The following is a 26,543-nucleotide window of genomic DNA, read 5'->3' on the forward strand; positions in this document are numbered from 1 at the left end:
GGGTCATTTTGACCCGGAGAGGATTTTCCCGTACCCGAAAATGCTAGTTAATGTTACTGAATTGGACTAAAATTTACTGACTTTACTTACCCAGAGTCTAACAACTTCCCAATATTTTTTTTATATTTTTTGTAATTATTATGATTTTTTTTTTCTTCACATTGTAACACTTGTGGTATTACCAGTCAAAAATGACCAGCCTACAAAAAAATTGCTTATAAATCTCTCATTATGCTACATTATTACTAAATATTGGATTCCATCTTTTTGTCAACTTGTTTTCTTTCAGTTGGGACAGGATTTCTATTTCTTTTTGGAACAGATTGATTGTAGGGCTTATTTATCTGAGTGTTATTTGTGGCAGCATGTCAACATGGCACACTTACTGACTGGACAGTTGACGGTAGCCATTGACTTCAATAGTAGGAAAAAACATACTATAGAAGTCAATGGCTACTGACAACTGTCTGGTTACCATTTAAAAAAAAATATATATATATATTGTGTTCAACAGAAGAAAGAAACTCATACAGGTTTAGAACATCTTGAGGGTGAGTAAGTGATGACAGTTTTAATTTTTGGGTGAACTAGCCCTTTAAAGAAAAAAAAGGAGAAAAGGTGAATCTCAAAAAAGTATTTCTTTCATAAAAGCTTTGTTATTCGTCAGTCTGTTTTGTAAGTGATTCGACACAAAGCACTAATTCTGACATTAAGCCCTTGCAAATCCCTTCTGCTCATTTAGTCCAGCTCAAGGTACCATGATCATTTCATTTATCAAGAAATTGAAAAGAACCTCTCTTTCTCTCTCTCTACAGTACTAGGGAAGCGTCCTCATAAGCATCACAAAGTTTTCCACACACCTTGCCAGTTTTATTAAAAGTTGTCTAGAACTAAGAGGGATTCTGACATTCCCAATATTCTGGGCTGTCTGTTGGCAGGCTTACAATGTATTGTTATACCTCTTTAATATAGATACACACTTAATCCAAGTGTACAGTTTGAGGAGAACAGATCAATGAGGAAAAAAAAAAAAAAAAAAGGAGGATTGTAGCAAAATGAACTGTCTCTATTGCCCTGTCAGACTTTAAGTGCACATTCATAAGCTGAATTCTGAAATGGTTTGGCTCTAATAGACCCGGAATGGCCCTCTGACTGCTGCTCTCAAGATCTTTTTTCTAAAATAAAACCTTATCATAGGCACTACTTCACGTACGTGCCATTTTGGAACCATTGTTTTCCTTTTTTCTGTGTTCCAAGTTTGCAATGAAAACAAAACAACACAATGCATGCACATGATGAAATTTTGCTTTAAATTTCACTGGCTTTGAGATCTGACTCACATCCTGAAACATTATCTTCGATAAAAATTGAAGGTATCACTATGACATTCTCATTTCTACGTTAAACTTCTCAACAGGCCTTCGATTCTTGAACAAAAGGAAACTAAACCCCGCCTCATTATGAAACATCAGATGAATCACTTCGTGTCTAAACCATTATCACAGTATGTGAATGACAAAAAGATCACCAAGTTCTCAAAAATCTTCAGGTTCTGTTCGCTAACAAAGAGGAAAACAATAATAGTGTGTCCGACACGTTCTTGTCTTCACCTTTGTTCTTCACCTTTGTCTTCTCACATGGTTTTTGCTTACACTTGTCCTTATAACCTGATAAGAGTGTTTTTTTTTTTTTTTTAATTGTTGTGAAGAACACAGGTCTGGGAGGGTCTGCGTTTCTGCCACCTCTCATTATTTCTTGTTTGCTGTCGGGCAAGAGAATAACTTATCCGATTCCGCTTACCGCCTTATAGTTTTCCCTATCTTTGGGTATTATAGTATTATATTTCTTGAAGACTTTAGAAAACGATAACAAGCATGAGATTTTTTACAGGACAGCACCGTTATGTCAGTACATATATATTTTTAGCCATATCTTAACGTTTTTTTCCAGCCTTCCTTTCAAGTTTTAAAGAGTTACTACAGGTAGGATATTGTGAACGTCGCTAATGGTCATGTTTTCAGCATTTTCTTCAGTGGTTTGTTAGATTTGTCTCATCCAGCTATCTCCATTCTCTTGTCCCGGAAAGTAAATAATTAAATACCAAAATCAAGACAACAACAAAAAGTACTTCAGCCCAGAGGAATAAATTAAAAGTGCTTGCTACATACAGCATGCTGCCTTGGGAGAAGCATGTACCTTTGAAGTGTGGTCCAAGATCGGTACAGATGTGTTTTTCAGCATCACTTTGCTTTTACTGACTCTGCAGAATTCATCATCCTATCTGTGTCAGATTCCTCTCCAACCGCACATTATTTCTCGGAGAAATGAAAGAGGTGCTTGAGCCACTCTTTCCCGAACTGAACCTAGAAACTCAATAAGGCGCACGCTAACCACTCCTGCTTGATCCAACCACACTGCAGCCCTGAATGAAAAGGACAACACCATCTAAGAACACAAAAAATATCGCCTAGACATCAAATTAAGTGTCCATGTGCACTAAATACTGTTAATAACAGTGTAACTAAGAAGTATGTTTGCTATCCAATCAAGGATGCTGTTGGATACTATGGTTAAACATTTTTTTTTACAAAATGTATATAATGAGAACGTGCATCATGAATCCATCTTCTAAACTGTATTTTTTTACTGTACATTCTGACTATTTTAGACCGAGTTGGAGGACAAACACTGCGGAGTAGCCCAGTACCTGTGTGACTCGTCACATACACACACAGAGAGAAGTAGTTCCGGCTACAATGTTCTTTTGCAAGAGGCAGGCAGTTTTATTTACCATCATTGCAGAAGTTACATAAAAGAATGTAACAACAACAGCTACTTCTCTCTGTGTATGTATATGACAAATCACGCAGGTACTGGGCTACTCTGCAGTGTTTGTCGTCCAGCTCAGTCTAAAATAGACCGAACATGACATGAAGGTAAACAAATAAAATATTTAATCTTTTTTAGTATGTTTTTTTTTTAATTCTGTACTTTCATTTGACATTTTTATCATTTCATTCATTATTAGCTTGAACCCCCTGCAGTTCCCTCATGAACGCCAGTTTGAGAGACACCAGCCTGGCCAGGCTGAGAGACCAGCTTAAAGGGCACCTACTGTATTATGCCCCTTTTTACAAGATGTAAAATAAGTCTGTGATGTCTCCAGAGTGTGTATGTGAAGTTTTATCTCAAAATATCCCACAGATAATAGCATGTTGAAATAGCCAGTTTTGGGGGATGTGCAAAAACAAGCCGTTGTTGTGTGTGTCTCTTTAATTGCAAATGAGCTGCTGCTCCCGGCCAGCTTTCAAGAAGAGGGCGGAGCTTCAAGTGCTCATGCAACAAACAAACAGCACATCTCAAGTGCTGCAAATGTCAGAAAGAGATGTTGGGAGAAAATGAAGACTCCTATGTTCACTCTTACATCCAACAACAAAACACTGGGATTGCTTATGAGACATTGTTGTCGGTACAGCCAAAGAACTTATACTGACAAGAAGTGAAACTCAATAGAACGTTCCATTGCAACAACAGCGTCCAGCAACAGCCCTACGCTTCTGCCATTCTGGGGTGAAAGCGACTCGGCAGTCCACTAGTTTCTATGGCAATATCAGCTACTTTGTTTAAAAAATGTACATTGAAGCTAAAATCCAATCTGAATGCTGACAACACAGAATAAAATACTATTGCTAGTGATCATCAAATCAGTGCAGTGTTGTCTTATATTAATGTCCATTAAAGCAACAACAAAACAACAACAAAAAAATCAGCCACTGACACAGACACAGAAATGCATCATGTTCTATAAGGTCATTATGTTTGTAGCTTGATTGAGGGGATTAAAACGTATATTTTTCAGACCTAGTGGAGTAATTTACTACTATTTACTACATTTTCACCCCAAAATGGCTGCCGCACTACCGAAATGCCACCTAGTGGCTGCTACCCAAAAAGCATCAGAGTTTCGCCTCTTGGGTTCTATACTCTTTGGTACAGCTGCTCGAGCGCAGAGAAAATGGTGGACAGTGAACAACTGACTGACGGTGGAAATTATGGTAATGCAGGACTGTCAGTCAGCGGCTGTGGGCTGGGCCTGTGCAGTGTGACGTCAATCAAAACGGTGGAATGTTGTTCCAGGATCAACAAAATATGTTGACCCAGGAATGCATGTAACTCTGCATAATCAGGATGTGCCAAGAAAGATGGAGCGGAAAGCTGAAAATGAAATATGCATGTGCCTTTAGGCTGGTTAAATGTTTTTTGTTTGTTTGTTTTTGTTTTTCATGTTCATCAGTTACTATTGCCAAACACTGTTCTGACCTTAAAAATGAGTAGATTTCAAAATGTACAGCGTCCTACCAAAGCATGCCTTTGCCTCCTATGAGGCAACTTAGTTTCATTACTTTATTTGTTTGATTCACCTCAACCAACTCTAACTGTTGAGTTGTTTTTGTCCCTCATTGATTGCCTCTTAACCCCAAATACTTCCCCTCATTTTATATGACACACATAACGGTACAGTCTACTAACCTTTCTTCCTCACAGCAAAGAGCAAAGCACGTCCTCAGAAGCATCACTAAAAGGAAAGAAAAAACAATAATTAGTGTCATGTGTGAATGAACTGCTTCTATACGTCTAGTTAAACCCGTCAAAATCTCTCTGCTCCTTTCTGACCTGAAGAAAATGACATGACCTACTTCTTCCTCCACCTACAGCTCTTTTGTTGGTGTAGATAAAAGCACCTCCTCACCACATATCTGACAATGTATAAGTAAAGCACATTCCAGCGCACAGTCTCACTCCCAACCCAACAGAGGAACACTAAAAGAGTTTCAGCTATTATAAATAATTTACAGAATTTTTCATTCGCCCTTTTAACCTCTCTGCAAAAAGCACATTTGGCTCAGGTTAAAAATATATGCTCCATATCCGCTCAGTGTATAAAGGCGAATCATAACCAGGAGAAGCCTGTGGTTTAGTCAAGTCCCATGTTGTCCGTGCTTTCTTGTGCCGATGTTAGAATGAATGAATGTGTGACTGTGGGTCGGAGGAATATAAAAACGCTAAACAAATATCGTCCCTGACCAGGACATCTTAAGGACAAACTCAACTGATTCTCTATTCAACTGTGAAATGATTATCCTACTACTGTTTAATGTAACTAATGCACATAATTGCTTTCCTTCCTTGTCCCACTGAATCAAGTGCTTTGCCCTGGGTACCCCCGCTCTGGTACGGCCCTGGCATGCTGCAGTGTTGCCATGGAGACCAGGATAAACCCTTGACGGGTGAGGCTAAGCATCCATGTACATACAAACACACCCCCATCTTGGTATCTGAAACCAGACAGCACAAATATCTTGGTCTTTGCCAGAGGCTCCTCTCCTTTCATATGTGTGCAAATGAATTCATGGCCATCTAAGAGCGGGCGAGATCAACCCCGTCTTCCAACGGCTAACCCAATGGAGCAAGGGCAGCCCCGTCACAGGGCCTTTCAGAATCGGAGATAAATGCATTCAGCACTGTGTAAAAACGCCTTCACAAAAGGGGTGCAATATTTTCCAATTTTTATAATTTTCATAAATCTTTTCAGTTTTGACACTGTAATTAGATATTTGGTAGTTCATATTCATCCATTAAATACTGTGTGTGTGTGTGTGTGTGTGTGTGTGTGTGTGTTTGTATATAGATCTCTGTGTGCTTTTGTAGGTATCCAGGGACATGTACAGTTTATCCCGCTGTTCATCCTGAAACAATTCTTTTCATTAGCCGTTATCAATAATATAACAGTTTGCTTGTTCAGTTCTCTTCTCTCTCCACTACAACATTACATATGCACTACCACATACACTTACCAAGCAGGTATATGTGAGCCCACTAACACACACTAACACACACTAACACACACACACACACACACATACCTACTTAACTACAATGTGAGGACGTATGACTGGATACCCTACCTTTAGGGACTACCCTTTCTGAAGGGTCTAGAGACTAAAGAAAGACATCACTGCGCTTCTGGAGAAGCCCTTATTACAGATATCACTTGATTTTATCAATAAAACACTTCCTTAAAGACCTGACACTTTACCTTCACATTGGGGACAGTATTTTATATGTCCAATTTGGGGACATACACAAACTCTGATCTAGTCATCCTTTGAGGACTGTGGAGATACACAGACTCTGGTTAAGGTACACTTTCAGGACTTTGTTGTAACTTGTAATTTTGTAAGTTATTTATCCTAAGAAGACACAGAAGTGTAATATTACAATTCAAAGTTTCAATACTGGGTACTGGAATCAAGCTAGAGCAGAGAAACTAGTGTGAGAGACTAAACTGGGCTTTTTAACTTCTTCAAGAGCACTGAAAATGGGTAGCATACATTTTCATTTGATTTGCAGCTTGAGATCGAGTGCCTTTGGATTGCTCAGTTGGGAAATGACAATTAACATTCAGAAATATTATTGATTCGACTGTATTGACTATCAGAGAACAAAAGATGAACTGAATTGAGCTGAATAATGACATTATTGTCTTCTGCAGAACTGTTTTACAACTCAAATATAAGTCATGTCAATTGTTACAATTTGCAACAGTTATTTTAAGGTGTTTTGAAGTTAACTGTATAGTATAACACACTTTAGAAATAAAGTTGTCTTGACTTCAAGGCAGAGAACACTTCCCTGACCACTGCTTGCATCCCTCTAGTTTATTTAGTATTGACTGCAAATAATCATTACCCCAAAAACATCTTAAGATGTTTTCCTCACCAGTGTCATCTCTGGCTACTCACTGGGGCCTTAAGACATTAGGCATGTTTTCTGCAAAATGTAATAATAGTCAAAAAACTATATGAATAAAAATAGTGATACACACACTCCGATAAAATGACTCTTTGGGGACTCTAGTCATACACACACTCCGATAAAATGACTCTTTGAGGACTCTAGTCATACACACACTCCGATAAAATGACTCTTTGAGGACTCTAGTCATACACACACTCCGATAAAATGACTCTTTGGGGACTCTAGTGATACACACACTCCGATAAAATGACTCTTTGGGGACTCTAGTCATACACACACTACGATAAAATGACTCTTTGGGGACTCTAGTGATACACACACTCCGATAAAATGACTCTTTGGGGACTCTAGTGATACACACACTCCGATAAAATGACTCTTTGGGGACTCTAGTGATACACACAATCCGATAAAATGACTCTTTGGGGACTCTAGTGATACACACAATCCCATAAAATGACTCTTTGGGGACTCTAGTGATACACACACTCCGATAAAATGACTCTTTGGGGACTCTAGTGATACACACAATCCGATAAAATGACTCTTTGGGGACTCTAGTGATACACACAATCCCATAAAATGACTCTTTGGGGACTCTAGTGATACACACAATCCCATAAAATGACTCTTTGGGGACTCTAGTGATACACACAATCCCATAAAATGACTCTTTGGGGACTCTAGTGATACACACAATCCGATAAAATGACTCTTTGGGGACTCTAGTGATACACACAATCCCATAAAATGACTCTTTGGGGACTCTAGTGATACACACAATCCCATAAAATGACTCTTTGGGGACTCTAGTGATACACACAATCCGATAAAATGACTCTTTGGGGACTCTAGTGATACACACAATCCCATAAAATGACTCTTTGGGGACTCTAGTGATACACACAATCCCATAAAATGACTCTTTGGGGACTCTAGTGATACACACAATCCGATAAAATGACTCTTTGGGGACTCTAGTGATACACACACTCCGATAAAATGACTCTTTGGGGACTCTAGTGAGACAAACTGATTAAATGAGTCTTTAATATTAACAATATCAACACATTGTGGAGAATAACAGAAATTCAAAAAGATTAGAAAAAAAAACAATTTACAAAGGACAACGATGCAAATGCAAAACTGGCACTAACTTGGAGGCTTCCGTACTTCCTCCATTCATCAGTCTTTAAATTCTCTCTAACTTCCTCCTTTACCTTCACCCTCCTCCTTCCCTTTACATTCACTCGCTCTTTTCATCCCCTTTACATTCGCTCCTCCCTCTTTTCATCCCCTTTACATTCGCTCCTCCCTCTTTTCCACAACCTTTACATTCACTCCCTCTTTTCATCCCCTTTACATTCGCTCCTCCCTCTTTTCATCCCCTTTACATTCGCTCCTCCCTCTTTTCCACAACCTTTACATTCACTCCCTCTTTTCATCCCCTTTACATTCGCTCCTCCCTCTTTTCACAACCTTTACATTCACTCCTCCCTCTTTTCCACAACCTTTACATTCGCTCCTCCCTCTTTTCATCCCCTTTACATTCGCTCCTCCCTCTTTTCACAACCTTTACATTCGCTCCTCCCTCTTTTCATCCCCTTTACATTCGCTCCTCCCTCTTTTCCACAACCTTTACATTCGCTCCTCCCTCTTTTCACAACCTTTACATTCACTCCTCCCTCTTTTCATCCCCTTTACATTCGCTCCTCCCTCTTTTCACAACCTTTACATTCGCTCCTCCCTCTTTTCACAACCTTTACATTCACTCCTCCCTCTTTTCATCCCCTTTACATTCGCTCCTCCCTCTTTTCACCTTTTCATTCGCTCCTCCCTCTTTTCACCTTTACATTCGCTCCTCCCCCTTATCCCCTTTACCTCAACAATGAAAACGGAACATTGAAAATAGGGCTGGGCGATATATCGTATGCGATTGTCACGTGCATTTCGTCAGTAAAGCCGGTTCCCTGATTACCACTAAATCGCCATCACCTGCTTTCAAATGGAGCGGCATTTAATAGACAGAGCCGTAGATCACTGACAAGCTACGCAATATCGCCTTCATTATCGAAGGCGATTCATCTGCAATAATGAACGCGATATTGCGTAGCTTGTCAGTGATCTACGGCTCTGCCTATTAAATGCCGCTCCATTTGAAAGCAGGTGATGGCGATTTAGTGGTAATCAGGGAACCGGCTTTACTGACGAAATGCGCGTGACAATCGCATACGATATATCGCCCAGCCCTAATTGAAAATGAACTATTCTTTCTTCATTAGCGTTCTTATACTCTGTCTTTCTTGATGTAAAATATATTTATAAGAGCTAATATGGGATTATTTTACTTGGGATAAATGGTACAGATTAAAGAAAAGTATTTTTGATTAGTTTATGCAACATCGCAGTACAGTCTTCTGCTAACAACTTTAATGTACAGCATTTTCAATGAGCTGGTCACTAGTTGAGCCACTCTCTTCACACAAATAATACTTTTAACACTTTCCACATCATATTATATTTTTACAGTATTATTATATTTTTATATATATATATATATATATATATATATATATATATATATATATAATTTTTTTTTTTTTTTTACAGTAAAGAAGTTATAAAAGGCACTGAAGTGTTTTTGTGTTTGTGCCTCCTCACAAACCACCCTTTCTTTTAAGAGTCGTGATCCTGTTCCGCACATAATTTTTCACACCAGTCCATGTTCGCTGCTTCAAAGCTTCTGGCTCTGCGTGAATGCATCTTTCACAGTCTTGCTTACCAGGAAATTTGCATGTCTTGATGAACTCCATCATGTGTCTCTCTACTGCTTTTACCTCATTGTCCTCCCATTTCTTTTTTGGAGCATTTGAAGAACCTATGGAATAATTAAAAATGTAATTCTCATAACAACTAAATCAGTGAGTATGACCAAATCATACATATGTCCTAATGTGTAGATTTTTCTGAATTTTGAAAAGCCTTTGGATGGCTATTGCTGCTTGGAGCTAATTTATGGTTATTTGATGATTATTGTGTGTGTAGTTTAGAGATTTTTCTTACCTTGATCCTCTTGTGAAACAGATTGATCAGATTGAACAGGTGGATCAGTCTCTGCTGGTGCTGTTGTCTGAGATACGTCACTGTAATCCTCCTCATCACTTGACATGGAATCACCTTGAGCCTCAAGTTGCTCTAAACAATTGATAAAAAAAATCAACAGTTTATTGATTATACTTAGCATCTGTAACATATGATAATGTACAGTTTTTGCAAATATATACAGCACAGACACACACAGACCATTCAAGTATACTCATACCATTTGGGTCAATTTCAATGTTGTCAAGTTTCTTTCCTTTGAAGTCAGACAGTGTTCCTTTCTCCATGGCCATTAGGACTTTACTCATTTTTGCCAACTGCAGTGTCCCCTCTGGTAACCGGTAATACGGTGACGGTGATGAGGTCATCACAGAGGTGGACACAGCACAGGGTGGTGATGAAGAGGATGCATCAGTTGTGGACGTGACTAAGGATGACTGTAACAGTTTGAAAATATAATTTGAATAAAAACAAGGTCTACAAGCAAAAGAACTAAGGAAACTATTAATTAATATTAAAATAATTAGCTGTTAATGGACTGAGGTGTTGATCACAGAGTATTGTGATGATGTTGACATATTACTCACCAAACAATCTTTTTGTGATAGCTGTTTAGCAATCGTATTGCATTCATTTTCAATTTCTGCCCTGTTAAAACATTCATAGCAATCTTCATGATGTTTTCTTAATTTTGCCAGTCTTGATTGAAACCGCTTCTGTGGATATATAAAGAAGTATTTAGCATAAAGGGTTAGTTCACCCAAAAATGAAAATATTGTCAATAATTACTCACCCTCATGTCGTTCCACACCCGTAAGACCTTTGTTCATCTTCAGAACACAAATTAAGATATTTTAGATTAAATCCGATGGCTCAGTGAGGCCTCTATTCAAAGCAATAACATTTCCTCTTTCAAGATCCATTAATGTACTAAAAAACATATTTATATCAGTTCATGTGAGTTCAGTAGTTCTACTTTAATATTATAAAGCAACGAGAATACTTTTTGTGCGCCAAACAAACAAAATAACGACTTCGACAATATAGTGATGGGCCGATTTCAAAACACTGCTTCGGAGCTTCACAAATCAAATCAGTGACTCGGCTCTCCTATCAAACGGCTAAACTGTTGAAATCATATGACTTTGGCGCTCCGAGTCACTGATTCAATAGGTTGTTTGCAATCACGTGGTTCTGGTGAAGCGCAAAATTCCGGTGGAGGGCAAGCAGTGAAAATTACAATGGAAAAGATGGAGAAAAGTCCTTTCTGTGCTGGTTTAGAAAGGTTTAAACAGAAAATCACAACATATGTTGGCGATCCTTGTGTTATGAAGAGGAGAGACTTTTCCACTGAATTGAAAGACTTGATTGCCATCGAGGAGGCAGATATAGAGAATGTGAAGCTGCCGTCACGCCGCGTTCAGTTCTAGTCTGGTTTGTTTATATCGCGCTGCCTTTCTGCTAGTGAAGTCAAGTGCAGTATTTTAATTTTTGATTGTGAAAAATGTCGCCATTGTTGGTCATTTATGCTGAATCGAGAATTGTAATAGGAACTCACAGTATCGTTCGGGGAAAAAAAAAATGGACGGTAATACAATTTTCACCTTGGTTGAGAAGGTGAGGAAAGACGACTTTTAGCAAATGTAATAATGTCACTAAATAAACCCACTGCCTTTCACTTAAAAAAAAACAAAAAAAACAAACATACTTTTGAGTTTTGTATTTGGTTTTTGTGCAATAATTAATTAACATTATGTTTGCGAGTATGATCACTCGCTTGTGAATGATTGTAACTTGCACACAGCCACTTCAAAACTGTTCACAAGCTTCTATGGGTTTGATTTTGGTCATTTGTTGAAATAAATACAAAAATACAGCGTGTCGGTGTCCATCCCTGATCGTGACCCTCCGATTCTCCTTATGGGGAAAGTGAATATTTACAAAAATAACATTAAAACTAGTTACATTTACACGCTTCCAACAAAGAAATGCATCATCTTCTGTCAGCTTGTTAAATATTTATTTTATTTGGACATTTTCTACCATACGACGGCTGAAAGCAGCAGCGCGTGACACTATTCTCGTGGTAACCAGATCAACATTGTAAACAATTCTACAAAACTGAAGGGAAAACACCCAATTATAATTAAATAGGATAAAATATCTTCTCCTCCCTGCAAACGATAGCATGTAGAATGTTAATATTTAACCGAGTCAAAAACAAAAGGTAAGTATCCATATTAATTTCAGTATCAGCAGATGCAAAACGCTATAAAAAGGCGACAACTTTTAACGTTAAAAAATGAAAAGTTATAAAAAACGGTATAAGTTATGTAAACGATATAAACACCTTCTGGGTTCTCGATTTTAACGATTTGAGCAACTATAAACAATGCAAAACCTTTTGAGTTTTTGATAGGATTCCTATATAGAAACATCACTCCCTGCCCTCCAGACTCATTCGCGCTGCTGCTGTGACGTCATGTGCAAACAACCCATTCATAAAGCTCCAAAGCAGTGTTTTGAAATCGGCCCATCACTATATTGTTGAAAAGTCGTTATTTTGTTTTTGGTGCACAAAAATATTCTCGTCACTTTATAATATTAGGGTTGAATCACTGTACTCACATGAACTGATTTAAATTTGTTTTTAGTACCTTTATGGTTCTTGAGAGAGGAAATGTCATTGCTTTGAATAGAGGCCTCACTGAGCCATCAGATTTAATTAAAAATATCTTAATTTGTGTTCTGAAGATGAATGAAGGTCTTACAGGTGTGGAACGGCATGAGGGTGAGTAATTAATGACATTATTTGAACTAACCTTTTAAACAAACATAAAATGTACATTAACAATATTGAAAATAAAATTGTGACAATAACTAGGTAACTAGCAGAGGTGGGTAGTAAGACTACATTTACATTCCATAACTTTTGGTGCTTGAGCGGTTAATAAACAGAACTGCATGTGTCTAAAGAACACTGTAGCTGGAGCTACTTCTCTCTGTTTATGTCTATGACGAGTCACACAGATACTGTGCTTCTCCGCAGTGGTTCCTTCCAGACCGGGAAGGAACCAATTTAACTTTTTACAATTCTGACAGAATATTATTTTGTACCATTTGGAGCGTTTACACAAAGTGTGCTGGATGAAGTGGACACGCACCTACAATCAACTAAAAACAAACCTTCTAATGCATCCTACGGTCTGCCAGCGATAAAGATCTTTTCTAGTTGAACACCTGTGCACCAGCTGTTAGTAGTTGCCTGTGTTGAATAGGGTGTTCAGTATTTTGGGGGCGGAGCAATGAAGGGAGGGGTGTGGTTGTTTGGGTGTCGATTTCAAATATCAACAGTTTTTCCCAGAAATCATCTAATAGTTGCTGCATTATGAGATAGTTACCGTTTTTCTTGATGTTCTTGCTTTGCCTGACTGCTTATGTGGACCACTGCTGTTCACCTCGTCCAATCCAGGTGAAGAAACAGGAGCAGCACAATGAGGCTGGATGCCAGAAAAGGAACCAGTGAATATAAAAATCAGAAATGTTTGTATAGAACAGAAAAACTAGTAATTACTCTAGCTGTCCTACAGTAACTTTATCTATCACTCCTTTCCTTCTGTTAACACCCAGACACACTACTCACAAAAGAGTCAATAATATAGAATAATGATACAGATGTTTTAAAGTGGACTTACCGATCTCTGCGGACCCAAACTGATGGATGGCTTTTTATCAGAGGATTCAGTTGATGCTTGATTCAAAGGCTTGAGAAATATGAGACCACAATCACATGGTAACTAATCAGATAGTAAAAGATTATCCTGAATTACTGATCAATCTTTCTATCATTTTCTTGATAGTACCTTGACTCGCCATGGCCAATCTGAGTATCCGTGATTGAAAGTGATTTCTTCCCCTGGTAGAATGTCTCGCACAGCAAAGAGACACAGGTGAGGTTTCCTGCTCACTTCAAGGGTTCTCATTTTGCAAGTAGGATTTCGGTGTTCGTCATTTACAAGTCTTCCCAAGGAACCGTCTTCTTTAGATGCATCTATGCTATAAAGACATAAAATTATTACTCAATACTTGTAATCTTATATATGCTAGACATGTAGAGTTATTTTTAAGTGGAAACCCACCGCTCTGCATAAGTTGTATGTCTCGTTTTTAATCTACCCGATTCAGACCATCAGCTGATCATCAGGACACAGCTCTATGAACTCAACCGAGTGTGTCAGGTTAAGGAGACAAACAGAATCTGCAGAGAGGAGGGTCTGAGAACCACGGATCTATCGGACAGTGTATGGCAACATCCTCTCAGCAGACAAATGCATCTAACATTCACCATTTTGTTCTCTTTTGGGAATACGGTTAAAAACGAATATTGATGACTCAAAGAAACTGCACTCAGCACCCTTCAAGTCAGTTCATGGTTGATTTTAAGTATTAAGGGTGTGTTCACACTTGGTATGTTTGTTTAGATTAAAACGAACCCTGGTGCCATTGCTCTTTTATGGCACTTTCTCACTGTGCGGTACGACTCAACTCGGCTCGGTTTGTTCTTCCACTGCAGTTAGTACCGCTTCAAAGTGATTGGGATTATAGTCTGATCATTACAGTTGTGCTGCCACCTCGTCTACTGACCACGATAGAGGCATTTCTTTTTTCAAGTTGCATGTGATGGTCATTTAAAACAAGTCAATTAAGAAACACGAGACAGCAAACCCGCTAGAATTAAATCTTGCAGGTTTGCGATACAATATAGTGCCTCTACTACATCAATCCAACAGGTCTGTACTCACCACCAATTTCTGCCACACCACTGAAACTCAAACAGGAACGCGTTCTCGGCCTCAGTGTAGTGTTCAGCTCAGTCAAGACTCTCTTCTGAACTCAGAAGTTCACCTCTGTATTCAAGAGCAAAATCACCTCTGAAAAAAGCTCTAGTGGTGAAAACTCCACGCCCTGAAGAGGAGAAATGCATTAGATTCAGCAGTTTATTAAAAGTCAACTATCATTTTGATCATTACTTAAAGTTCTCTGCCATATGATGTACATTATATGTAAAAGGGAAATTACTGAATGAAAATAGTCAATAGCCAGGCAAATTTCTAAGTATGCTGTGCTTTTTATACATTACATTATACTTTAAAGTCTTAAAATTATATAGTTAAAATTTTTATACTCTTTCATACATAAGCAATATTATCTTGTCTTTATATAGTTTAGAATAGAGTGCTGCAGCGATGACGTATTTTTGCAGGTGATCCGGTAGTTCACACACCCCTGGTTCCCTCAACTAAAACCCTATATGTTGTTTTAACTGGCTTTTGTATTGCTGCAGAAACTAAGCTTAAGTTTGCCTATTAATACACCACAGTTGCAAAACTTCATCGTCCTCATGATTAAGCTTCAAGAAATCATCTAGAACATGTTTTTGTTATATTATTTTTAAAAGAAAATTCTGTGTTTAACATGCATCGCTTCTGGATAGTTTGTCTTTGTGGTGTATGGATGTTTATGGATGGTTTTTGGCTTTAGATAAAGAGTTTTTTTGTTGTTGATAAATGTGCCTCCAGGAACTGTAAAACTTTAAAAATCCATCTCCCTGTGTAATAAGTATAATGTTTTGCATTCTTATAATGTATGTTTGAATGGTTGTGTACAGTGTACATCCCTAAATCTACCTCTAAACACAACGAGGCTGTGAAAGTGACTAGTGAGTAGATGACTTTATCTGTTCAGGTGACGATTTTTAATGTCCCAGACAAACCTCTGTCTCCCATTTAGACACTTGTTAGCAACTGCCTTTAAAGTAAAAGCTTTTTTTTTTTTTTTAAATCACAAGAGGGTATTACTGATGTATATTGTGTCTTAGAAAAAAAAAGTGAAAAAGCAGCCCTTACTTCAGGAATTTAACCAAAACCCAATAATAAAAAAAAAAATTAAAAAAAACATTGATCATGTACATGATCATGCACAACGATATACTGATAGCTGCAAAAAAAATAATCACCTTATTGAAGGTCTAACGGGTATGGAACGGCATGAGGGTGAGTAATAAATGACATTATTTGAACTAACCCTATTATAAAAATGATCCATTGTCCTGGTTTACATACAAACCAATAACCACCTAAAAGTTCAGTTCACCCAAAAATGAAATTCTGTCATTAATTACTCTCCCTCATGTCGTTTCACACCCGTAAGACCTTCATTCATCTTCAGAACACAAATTAAGATATTTTTGATCAAATTCAATGGCTCAGTGAGGCCTGCATTGAGAGCAAAATCATTTCCTTTTTCAGTGTTCAGAAAGCTACTAAAGACATATTTAAAACAGATCATGTGACTACAGCAGTTCAATACTTTTTGTGTGCCCAAAATCACCCATCACTAGATATTATTGAATAAAGTGGTTATTTTGTTTTTCTGTGCACAAAAAAATATTCTCATCACTTCATAACATTAAGGTTGAACCACTGTAGTCACATGACTGTTTTAAATATGTCTTTAGTAGCTTTAGAGGTCTAACCGAGCCATCAGATTTTATCAAAAATATCTTAATTTGTGTTCTGAAGATGAATGAAGGTCTTACAGGTGTGGAACAACATGAGGGTGAGTAATTAATGACAGAAACTTCAATTTTGAGTGAACTAACCCTTTAAACTACAAGACTTTATTTGTAAAGCAGGTTATTCTGCATTAATGACATCAAGACCAAACCATTCGTGTATCTGGTTAGTCATAAATACTTGCCTTTATATTTGCTGATGAACTGCTCTTGAAGCCCAGGCTTATCAGCTCTACGGGTCATGTGATCCTCTGCATCCTGCAGAGGTGTTTTACGCCTTTTGCTTTTCAGCATTATTTCTGGAAAAAAAGAAATAAAAAGAAATATAAGGTGAATGGATTAAATAAGCATTTTAAAAATCTTTTTGATCTTACTGGAATTGTTCACCCAAAAATGTACATAATTATTGTACTAATCCTGTACTAAAATTGTACAAACCTGTGTTGTGTTTTTCTGTGGAACACTAAAGTTTATTTTTAAATGTAATACAGAGCTCTATGCAATGACAGCACATGTGACCAGTCTGAAACAGGCATTTAGATTAAAAAAAACAGCAATATCATTGATGCCAAAAACCATTGTGACCAGATGATTGATGTCAATCCATATTCATATTAATTTAAAAGCTACAGATTTTCAGTCAGTAACCTGATAGATTCATATGGACTATTTTGTCTGCTTTGGAGCTTGACACCCAGAATAAAAAATACAATAAAGTGTCTATGTACTGTCATTGTGCAAAAAAGCTCTGTGAAGATAAATAAAAAAACATGGATACTTTTGTGTTCCACTAAAAAAAAAAGTGTAAATAATGTATTACATAAAATTAAAAATGACATCAAATAATAAAAAATGAAAATTAATTATTTCAAATTACAATACATACTGTTGACATTTTACAAAAAATGAGAAAAACAGGCTACCACTGATTAAATTGTAGAATCTAAAGAGATATTATATGAAATATAACAAAATTATATTTGCTGATCAATGCCTACAAATAAGCAATAAACTGTTTTTTTCCTTATTGCAAAAAAAAATCAAATGAGAATCAAACTCAAATACAATCGAGAAATAAAACATTAACAGAAAATAATTTAACCACTAAAGTAAACATACATCTTACTAACTTTCATATTTCACAGTGTATTTTAGTTATCATGCATTTTCGGGACAACACTTGATCTCACCTCTCCAGCGTCCATTGATGGGGGTTGTCGTCTTTTTCGCGTCAAGCAATGCCATGTGATTGCATTTCCCGGGAAAACACATCCACAGCTGACGTGCGTGCATGACGTAGTTACGTATTTGGATTTCACGTTGAAATTGTGACTACATTTATTTGATCTAATAAATATTTTGGCAAACACCTAGATCTTTGTTTGATTTATTCACAGTACTGGTTCTTCAAACTTAAATAAAAAAATAAAAAATAAAATAAAAACGGAGGCGTACGTCTTTCTAATGGACAGAGCACATGATCACTTTTAAACGATCTCTTTGGAACACATATCTTAATTTTTACTAATTCTGTTTAATCAAATGTTTGAGTTAAAATCAGGGAGATGTGTGGATTATTTCGAGGCTCTAAAATAAACTTTAACGTGCACTTTATTAACAGCATTTTCTTTCAATTTTTTTTTTTTTAATTTATGGTATTTTATATAAAATATAAAGGAAGGAAAAGCTGCTAGATCTTGTAAAAGTGCTTTAAAAACGCATATCCACGACAGATTATTCCATCATTTGAGCAGCACTCGTGATCTCTCCTCAGAGCTCATCTCACTCTGCACTCAAGCTGCTGCGCTGCTGCTGTGGGGGATGGGCGGGAGGCGCGCGCGCGATCAGAAGCCGGTGGGGGAAGGGCGGCGAGTCACTCAGTGTCAGACTGTCTGCAGCTCTCAGCTAGGGCTAGGGTTAGGGTTAGGGTTAGTGTTAGGGGAGCAGGGGTTTCACATCCAGTGCCTTTTAAAATCAAAGTATGAACAAAATAAATCTGTAAACAAACATGTAAACGTCCCAGCTTGAGTCATGATTCTTTTAAACACTTTTTATACTAAACACTGTAACTGCTCTCTCTCTCTCTCTAAATATAAAACAATGTTTGCTGTAACTGCTCTCCTATTATATATTCTCATTCATATGCATCCTTAAGATGTAAACCAGTATGTGCATTTCTTAAAACAGTTCATACAAATAACAGCACACAATGGATTACATGCAATAGCCTGTAACCAGCTCATAATCCTTATATCAGTGTCATCAAAATGACAAGTCCTTGTATCATTGTTCACAAAGACACTCTGACAGTATTTTCAGAAGTAATATGGATACGATTTTGATGTCAGTGATTGAAAATACACAAGACTGCACTTTATCTGTATGGCGTACATTTCAACAGTATGAACACGTCTCTCTAGACTGGATGAGACAGGATTCAGATATACTTTCTGGTGGTCTGTCAAAAAATTACAGTAGCTACAATGTCATGTGATATAATGACAGCCAGTGGCACAGATCCTCACCAAACCATCCATTCCAGCGTGATGAATATGATCCTCAACTGGATGGAACTGGAATAAATACTTTGACTGTTGCGATCATCCCAATCGGACTTATGATAGCTGCCTGAATTATGCTCTGTTCACTGTTGGACAGAGGAGAACTGATAACAAAGAAATGTTTCAAGGGTACCCCAAACAAGTGACGAACCTGGCTGGAACATGCTTGTTCAATGAATACTTGTCAGTGGTGTTGTCGATTACCTGAAAGTTTTCATCATCATTGTATGTGTGTTGTCTGCAGCAAGTTTCTGTATTTGGGTGAATATTTGCAGCAAGTGTGTTGTCAAACTGATCAAGATGTTTTGTTCATTTTTTCTGTTTGCATGTGTTTTCTTCAGTTGTGCGCGGTGATCTCTCTCAGCCACCGTAATATTTACTGTATAATGTAAAATGCAAGTAGACTGCAGTAACATAGCATTACATCAGTCTACAGTTTATGTAGTGAACAGTACATAGTGAACATTATCTGATTTCACACCTGTTCTGTCTACAAACACATCTCCCATCATTCGGCTCTTTTGACCCGTCTCGGCCTTAAGGTCATGACTGAGAGCATGATCTACAACAGTGGCTCTTATTTCCATCAGAAACATCTCAGTCTTGGCCTCTTCTTCCTCTTCCTCTGTTCTCCTCCGTACCCTTCCACCACACATCCTTACTCCTTCTTCTGTCTGTTGACTCTGTTTGTGTCCTTGTTGTTCATTCATGTTCAGAGTGTGTAACACTGTGTTGTGCTCTGTCTGTGCCTCCCAAATGAGATGGCATCTGAGATATTTTAGAGAACTGTTGAACATTGCTTGAATTACATTCCCCTTCATTATTGAAATTCAAAATTCATCCCTGAAATTTAATAATTCAGGACAAAAAAAGTCTAAAAGAAATGTATAGAAAATATGCTTGACAGTTTATGACTAGTTCAACCATTTTGCATTTAATGGCTTATGAAAATAAAAACTATTCGACACCTAGTATATTTTGATGAACATGACATAAGCAAGTGATAATGTAGGAAACATCTGACACTTGTACATCAAATGCATGAATGTACCAAAGCATTTGCAATTTGTTCAGGAGAATGAGAAACTGCATTTATGATGTGAACAAGAGACTATAATGTGGATGTTGAACAAGTAAGAATTTTAGTTGTGATTGGAGAAATGCACCAAAGTGAGAGAAACTGTTATATATAATATAATATAAAATATAAAATTATTATATTATATATAATATTAATTATTATAAATATCATATATAAATATAAATTATTATATTATATATAAAATATAAAGAGAATGTTTGCTGTAACTGCTCCTATCTATATAATATTATAATATATTTTTTTCACATATCTTTATTATTTATTTTTTATGTTACTATTTGTGTACTGTACTTGTCTCTTGTCTCTGATACTAATGGAGGAACAGCAGAACGCAAAGTAGGAGAAAACACTTAAAGCAAATAAAATCACTCATAAAAGCAAGCGATTTTGAAGGTTTTCAAATCTTTTTGTTGCTTGTGTATTTTATTAAATAAACTCATATGTATAAATCATCATACTTGACGGATTAAAACAGTTGTCCCTCCGCTTTTGGGAGGAAATATGTATGTTTCATATTCACATGACGTAATGTCTGTCATCCCCGCGTCAAACTCGTTCGTACATTAATAAACTGTAGTTACAGTACGCGGATATAGTCTCCGTTAGGCGGGGGCGGGGCAGCGCGATCTTTACACACACATTGATGCGAGAGCAAAACTCCGAGGATTAAAAGTTAATAATACATGCCAATATAAAGCATGAGAGCTCCTGCAAATGAGTCTATTTTTATTTAAACACAAATTATTGTGAATATTTCTCAAATTAAATGTGGATTATATGTCAATTCATTCATATTCATGATAGTTTTTGCCTCCGCCATCTTTATTGGTGACGTGTTGGTCTCTGATTGGTCAGATCACCAGTCCCGCGCTCGTAGTATCTTCCTGCGCTCTGATTGGTCAGAATCCCAAAAGTGTGTATCTTTCCGGAAGTGCAGTTCTCCTAGAGGGCGCTGTGTTATACACACTTTAGTGGGGGGGCATACACACTTTAAGTACACAAATCACATAAAAGTGAATTTTTGGGACAAATGAGATTTTAAGCCAGGAAACCATTTTAGAGCATGCTGAATGCCACTATATGGTCAAACAAATGAGGACATACAAAATGTCCCAAGTTTTTTTGGTGGTCCCCAGTTTACTGGTGTGTATCCTGGTGAATGTACCCAAAAGTGACATAAGTAGGTACACACACACACACACACACACACACACACACCCTACAAACAGTATCTGATGTTTAGATATTAAATTTGTCAGTCTGCTCATCACATCATTGGAATTGGTTTTCAATCATTACACTACATCACTTGAATTGGCCATGCCAAGATTATTATCAGCTGATGAAGTGGAATGTTATTATATTAAAATATTTTTAAACAATTATTATTATGCATTTTATTTTTATTGGTATTTTTTCATTTATTTTTGTGTATTTATGCATGTATTATTAAAAACAAATAGTATTTAATAATAAACATTATATATATGGTCCTATATAATACCAAGAAATTATTTATTATCTATTATTTATTATAATTATTTATTATCTATAATAATAATAATAATAATAACGTTGCAGGTTTAATATCTAACATCTAATTTCTCTCCCCAGGATGGAAGAGCCTCTGGTTACTCACCCATACACTAGAAATAATCCTTTGTGATTGGAGGGCTAATTTGAAGTGTCAATTATTCTTATGCAAATGCATATGTTCTTTCTCACATTTCAAAAGAGGCTGAGCACAGATGGCTTCCCACAAATCATGCCACGCAAGGCAAAGGCCAGACAATAAGACCTTGTATAATGTGATGATGGTGTCTGCATGTCTGTCCTCCCTTACACTGGTGGGTGCTCTTGATGAAAGCAAGGGATATGCAAAGCTCGTTTACCACCAATGGAGTGATAAACAAATCGCCTGGTATAGATATATTAATGACCATTTATCAGTGTAAGTAAAAAAAAAAAAGTAATATAGTAATTAATGTAGTTTAATGTAGCATTAATATGTACTGCATGTACTGTATGTTGCATTTTATGGACAGCAATTTTAAACTGCATTGCCCATATGTATTGTTTTAGAATAAGCTGGCAAACAAGGGCAGCAAAAAGGAGAAGAAAGAAAGAGAAAGGATAGTCAAACAGAGAGAAAGAGACAGTAAGGAACAAGAGGCTGCTCTCTCAGCGTGACCTGAACAAGCCACTAAAACGTGATTTCTGACAGTTTGCTAGCACTCAGGCTGAGAGACAGCGGCTTCTCTGCTTTCACGCTAAAGACCATGATTTTGCCTCAGAGAAGTCGGCTGACAGACACACCTGCTGCGAAACCAAGCAACTCCCAGACAAATATGTGGATCGGCTTCAACAAACTAGCATGGTAATGGCACTTTAAGTGCTGCAGGGGAAAGACAACTTAGTCAGGTGGAAAAATTAGCAAACATTTTAATGCAATTTATACCAAACCCAACCACAATTTATACCAACTTTTTTTTTTTTTTTTTTTTATACAGGAAGAAGATACAGGAAGGGACTGCACAACAAAAGACAATGTTCCTTGACCTTCTCAGCTGATCTATCGGTTAACAAAAAGGAAGTGAAAAGAAGACCCCAAAGAAAACTTTTCAGAAGAGTGGATCAAACAACCAGCTCTGGCGTCTTGTTACAACACAACAATGGAGCCATTGAAACCAAGACTGAACATGGCAACCGGGTCCACAGGTTTTGATTGTCTCACAAAGGGTCAAGAGGGAGAGGAGAAGCTGAGTGTTGAGATATTTTAGACGATAATGGTGCTCCAGAAATGAGACGGTTTCAGTTCGCCAAGTTTGTTTTGACTTATCTACCTCAGAGGCTAAAGTTGTTAAACCTGGATGGCTAAAGAAATAAGGGAATTGTCCAGACCTTAATGCCTCATGTCTATGTGGATAATGGATCAGCTAACAAGATACAGGAGTGTGTAGAGTGTGAATAAAGTGATACTTTACTGTTCCTGAATAATGTTAATTGAGGAATAAAAGCTGAACCCTTTCAACTCCACACCCTAATGTGCAAACTGAGATGTTTGCTTACATACAGTAGACACAGGGCTTTAGTTCTAATTATACTGTAAAATGATTCACACATACTGTGAGTGAAGGGAGAATGAGGTCTTATTATAGCCTCTACCAACAAAAACTCAACTGGAAGATGCTGTTCCCAAATCAACTAAGTCCATTGCACTCCCCTTAGCGGAGAACCTTTGCCTACTAGTGACCCAAATCCTATTGATTACATCCTATACATATGAACAGCCTGACAATTATGATTAGAAGAATGGCTCATTCGTAATTTCTATCAATAATAACTAGCAAATATCTGCCTGCACAGTCCCTGTAATTAACAAAGTACTACAAGTGTTTAATCATAATTGGATCTTAAAGTTGTCATGGATTGAGAAATCAATTATTTTATTTGATCTTTTGGCTTATAAGCTATTAAAAAAAATGTACTATAAAATATCCTGTACATTTCAGAGCTCAAAACTTTCTTGTTAGTCCAAAAACAGCTTTTATTGAAACCAAGCTCATAAAACGACTTTTTGTCACATAGCTACATCATAGTGCGATGAAAGACCGCCTCTGCAAAAGATCACAGTATACTTCTACATCATTGCATCTTTAAAAAAAAAAATGCTGTTCATGACCCCTTAAATTTGAACCTGTTGCTGCAAAACTGGACACTACACATTAGCAGTCAACTCATCCACTTGTCTCCTCCATATAGACCAGTTAATGTCTAGACCACAAGTAATGAACAGATGCAATGGAAAAATGGTTTCTTAATGTCTCTGAGAGATTGTTTGCTAGAATAATGTTTCCCCAAAATGACCACCTACAATGAAAGAAACTCTAAAACTAATCTTATAGCAGCAGTAAAGGTTTACTTCCAGCAGAATTCTGAAATTCTCCAGTACAAAATGGTGGCTCACTTCACACCAAAAGCTAAGTCCAGACAAGCAACCATGATACTGTCACAAACACTGTCACTGTGAGGGCGGACATGCCTATTCACACAGCTCACACTAGTCTTTCCATGTGCCAGTGTTTTTCCTTTTCACCTATCTCCCCCCAAAAAGTGTGTGTGTGTGTCATACACATCAAAACGGTAAGGTGAATCCTTTTGAGCTGGCAGTGCAGTTGGCCACAGAATGAATAAACATCCATGTCAGGAGAAACTGATACACTCCCCTTTTCAAGCAGACGGGCCTCTCGTGGGAAATCCAGCACTAACACAATGGATAGAGACTGCCTTTTGTTGAGTCTCTCAGCTATGGGCTACTTCTTCTCTCGAGTCTGTAGCCTGAACAGACCACTCCCCTCGGTTCCTATTCCCCCTCTCGCACACAATTAACTTTTACCTTTTTCACACTTATCCATACTAGAATGTGTTTCTATGTCACTTCATAGGGTTGGAAATCAGAAATGATGTATGCTGGCTCTCAAGCTGTTGTGCTGGTGTGTAGCAGGTAACTAACAACTAGTTAAACTACCAACCCGAAATAGCTAGTTAAAGTACCTGTTGGAAATTCATACTAGTCTAAGCTGGTCTTTTCATCTCCTTCCTCAACCTATAGTTAATGACCTCAAGGTAAGGATTTTTAATTCTGGCTCTAAATCCTCTAAATAGTAACCATGGTGTTCATCCAAAACAAACTCTCAAGGAAGAGCTCCCGACAAGTCAAACTGAGGGGATTTACATGAAGTCTATCTGAATAACTCCCTAGACTCTGTTGGCTGGTTGAGTTGGGTGATTTCCCCTTTTGTCAGGGAAGATCAACATCTATAATAATTTTGAAAGTAGACTTGAACTCGACATATTGCCTACTTTTCTTGTACCCATATCACATACAATAACTGTGGCCACCGACAAGTCACCACTATATGTCAAATGGGAAGCAATTTCCATAAAACAAAACCCAATTAAACAAAGCTGCAATATTCCATACTATTACACGTCAACCACACTGATGTGACAATAGTCCACACCGAAATGTAGATTTATAAATCCGGAGCTCAGTTTATATACCCTGATCTGCCCTTTTCCAGTTGTACTTCAAGAGAAGATTTCTCTCACTCCCCCTCATCTTTCATTCCCTTGCCTTATTCTTTGCTTTCAGCTCCAGTTTGGGTCACAATAAAGTTGTTATGCATGACAGTTTGGGGAGCAGAATAGGTACTGCCCAAGCCTGCTGTGTGGCTACAAAGTGGACCCATTCTCTTCGGCCGGGCTCAGTTACAGGGCCCTGGGCAGTGGGACAAGGACAACATTGCTGGGACATTCCCAGACTGACGGAAACAATTAGACTCAAACCACAGTGAATCTTGGATTCCCTTGTCCTTAAAGCGGGGACATCTTGATGAACAGGCCAACTATCAGTGAACCAAGTATCTCTTCTTACAGTTGAATGGGGATTGAACTAAAGACACATGTGTGCACAAATTGAAGGAATATTTCACTTGCTGGGTTGGGTTCACCCAAAAATGACATTTTGAAATCATTTACTCACCCTCATGACATTCCAAACCAGTATATCTTTATTTCTTGTGCAGAAGACTGCTAACCAAACAGTTTTGGTGACCACTGACTTCCAGTGTAACAGACAAAACCAGTGGGTTATTTCTGATATTCTTGATATTGCATATATACTTAGACTCTTCACATCAGCTTATCTGTTAGAAGAGGTTAGAAGCCCTTTTAAGTTCTTTGAAGTGTACACAGATGGATCTCTAAAGAACAATAGATTTTCTCCACTTTCATCAGGCTGCAAAATATTTTTGCAATCTTCGCTTTTAAAAGAGTGCCTTTTCTGATGGTTATGAATAACAAAGCGGTACATGTATCATACTCTGTTTTACTCTGTAAGAGAGAGGAGAGTGTTGCTTTGCAGGGATGGAGGCTTATTGTCAAAATGAAAGAGAGCAGGGACAAGGCGAGGCAAATCCAAAAGGCCTACAATGCACAAGGACTCGTACGGCAACCATGGGAATGAAGGCTACTGGGGTTCAAGGTCAATGCTAGAATAGAGACCTGCAGATGCATTGTGTATTTTGCCCTCACACGTATTACTCAAACACATATGCAAACATACATTAGCACACCACTACCAACAGAAGTCATCGGCACCCCCACCAGCACTGGTCTGTTTGTGTGTGACACAAAACCAACAAAAGCAGCAGTTCCGCCTGTATGTGTGTGTGTGTGTGTGTGTGTGGGCGAATTCACATGTGCACATTCACTCGTCCTATAGAAACAACAGCTGTACATATACACAGAGGATAAATATCCCACAGCTTTGTTTGTCCGTCCAGACAAGCTTGGAGCTAGCTGGCCAGCTAGCTGTGAGAAA

At 37.6% G+C, this 26,543-nt stretch overlaps 1 protein-coding gene and 1 long non-coding RNA gene across 2 annotated transcripts in view; both read right to left on the reverse strand.

Annotated features, from left to right (window-relative positions):
* Positions 1-4,535: 4,535 nt before the first annotated feature.
* LOC137034739 (uncharacterized) overlaps positions 4,536-26,543 on the reverse strand; it is a 49,676-nt gene continuing 27,668 nt past the window's right edge. Inside the window, exon 3 of the long non-coding RNA XR_010896973.1 lies at positions 4,536-4,576. This is a non-coding gene — a long non-coding RNA (uncharacterized lncRNA). The remainder of the gene's footprint in view (positions 4,577-26,543) is intronic.
* On the reverse strand, positions 9,465-19,766 carry LOC137034078 (uncharacterized). Its single transcript, XM_067406682.1, has 9 exons — positions 19,538-19,766; positions 16,677-16,794; positions 13,785-13,977; positions 13,617-13,685; positions 13,323-13,421; positions 10,509-10,637; positions 10,142-10,358; positions 9,883-10,014; positions 9,465-9,697 (listed from the first exon to the last, which is right to left on the reverse strand). Exons 1-9 carry the CDS (start codon positions 19,764-19,766, stop codon positions 9,477-9,479), a joined length of 1,407 nt encoding a protein of 468 aa, XP_067262783.1. The 3' UTR covers positions 9,465-9,476.

Source organism: Chanodichthys erythropterus, chromosome 13, assembly GCF_024489055.1.
Source record: "Chanodichthys erythropterus isolate Z2021 chromosome 13, ASM2448905v1, whole genome shotgun sequence".
Lineage (NCBI taxonomy): Eukaryota > Metazoa > Chordata > Actinopteri > Cypriniformes > Xenocyprididae > Chanodichthys > Chanodichthys erythropterus.

Coding starts and splice junctions, on each gene's coding strand:
- LOC137034078 (XM_067406682.1), bottom strand. CDS start 19,766: ATGAATGAACAACAAGGACACAAACAGAGTCAACAGACAGAAGAAGGA. Junction 10,638..13,322: donor CAAGAACATCAAGAAAAACG/GTAACTATCTCA, acceptor ATATATCCACAG/AAGCGGTTTCAATCAAGACT. Junction 10,015..10,141: donor CATTGAAATTGACCCAAATG/GTATGAGTATAC, acceptor TCAATTGTTTAG/AGCAACTTGAGGCTCAAGGT.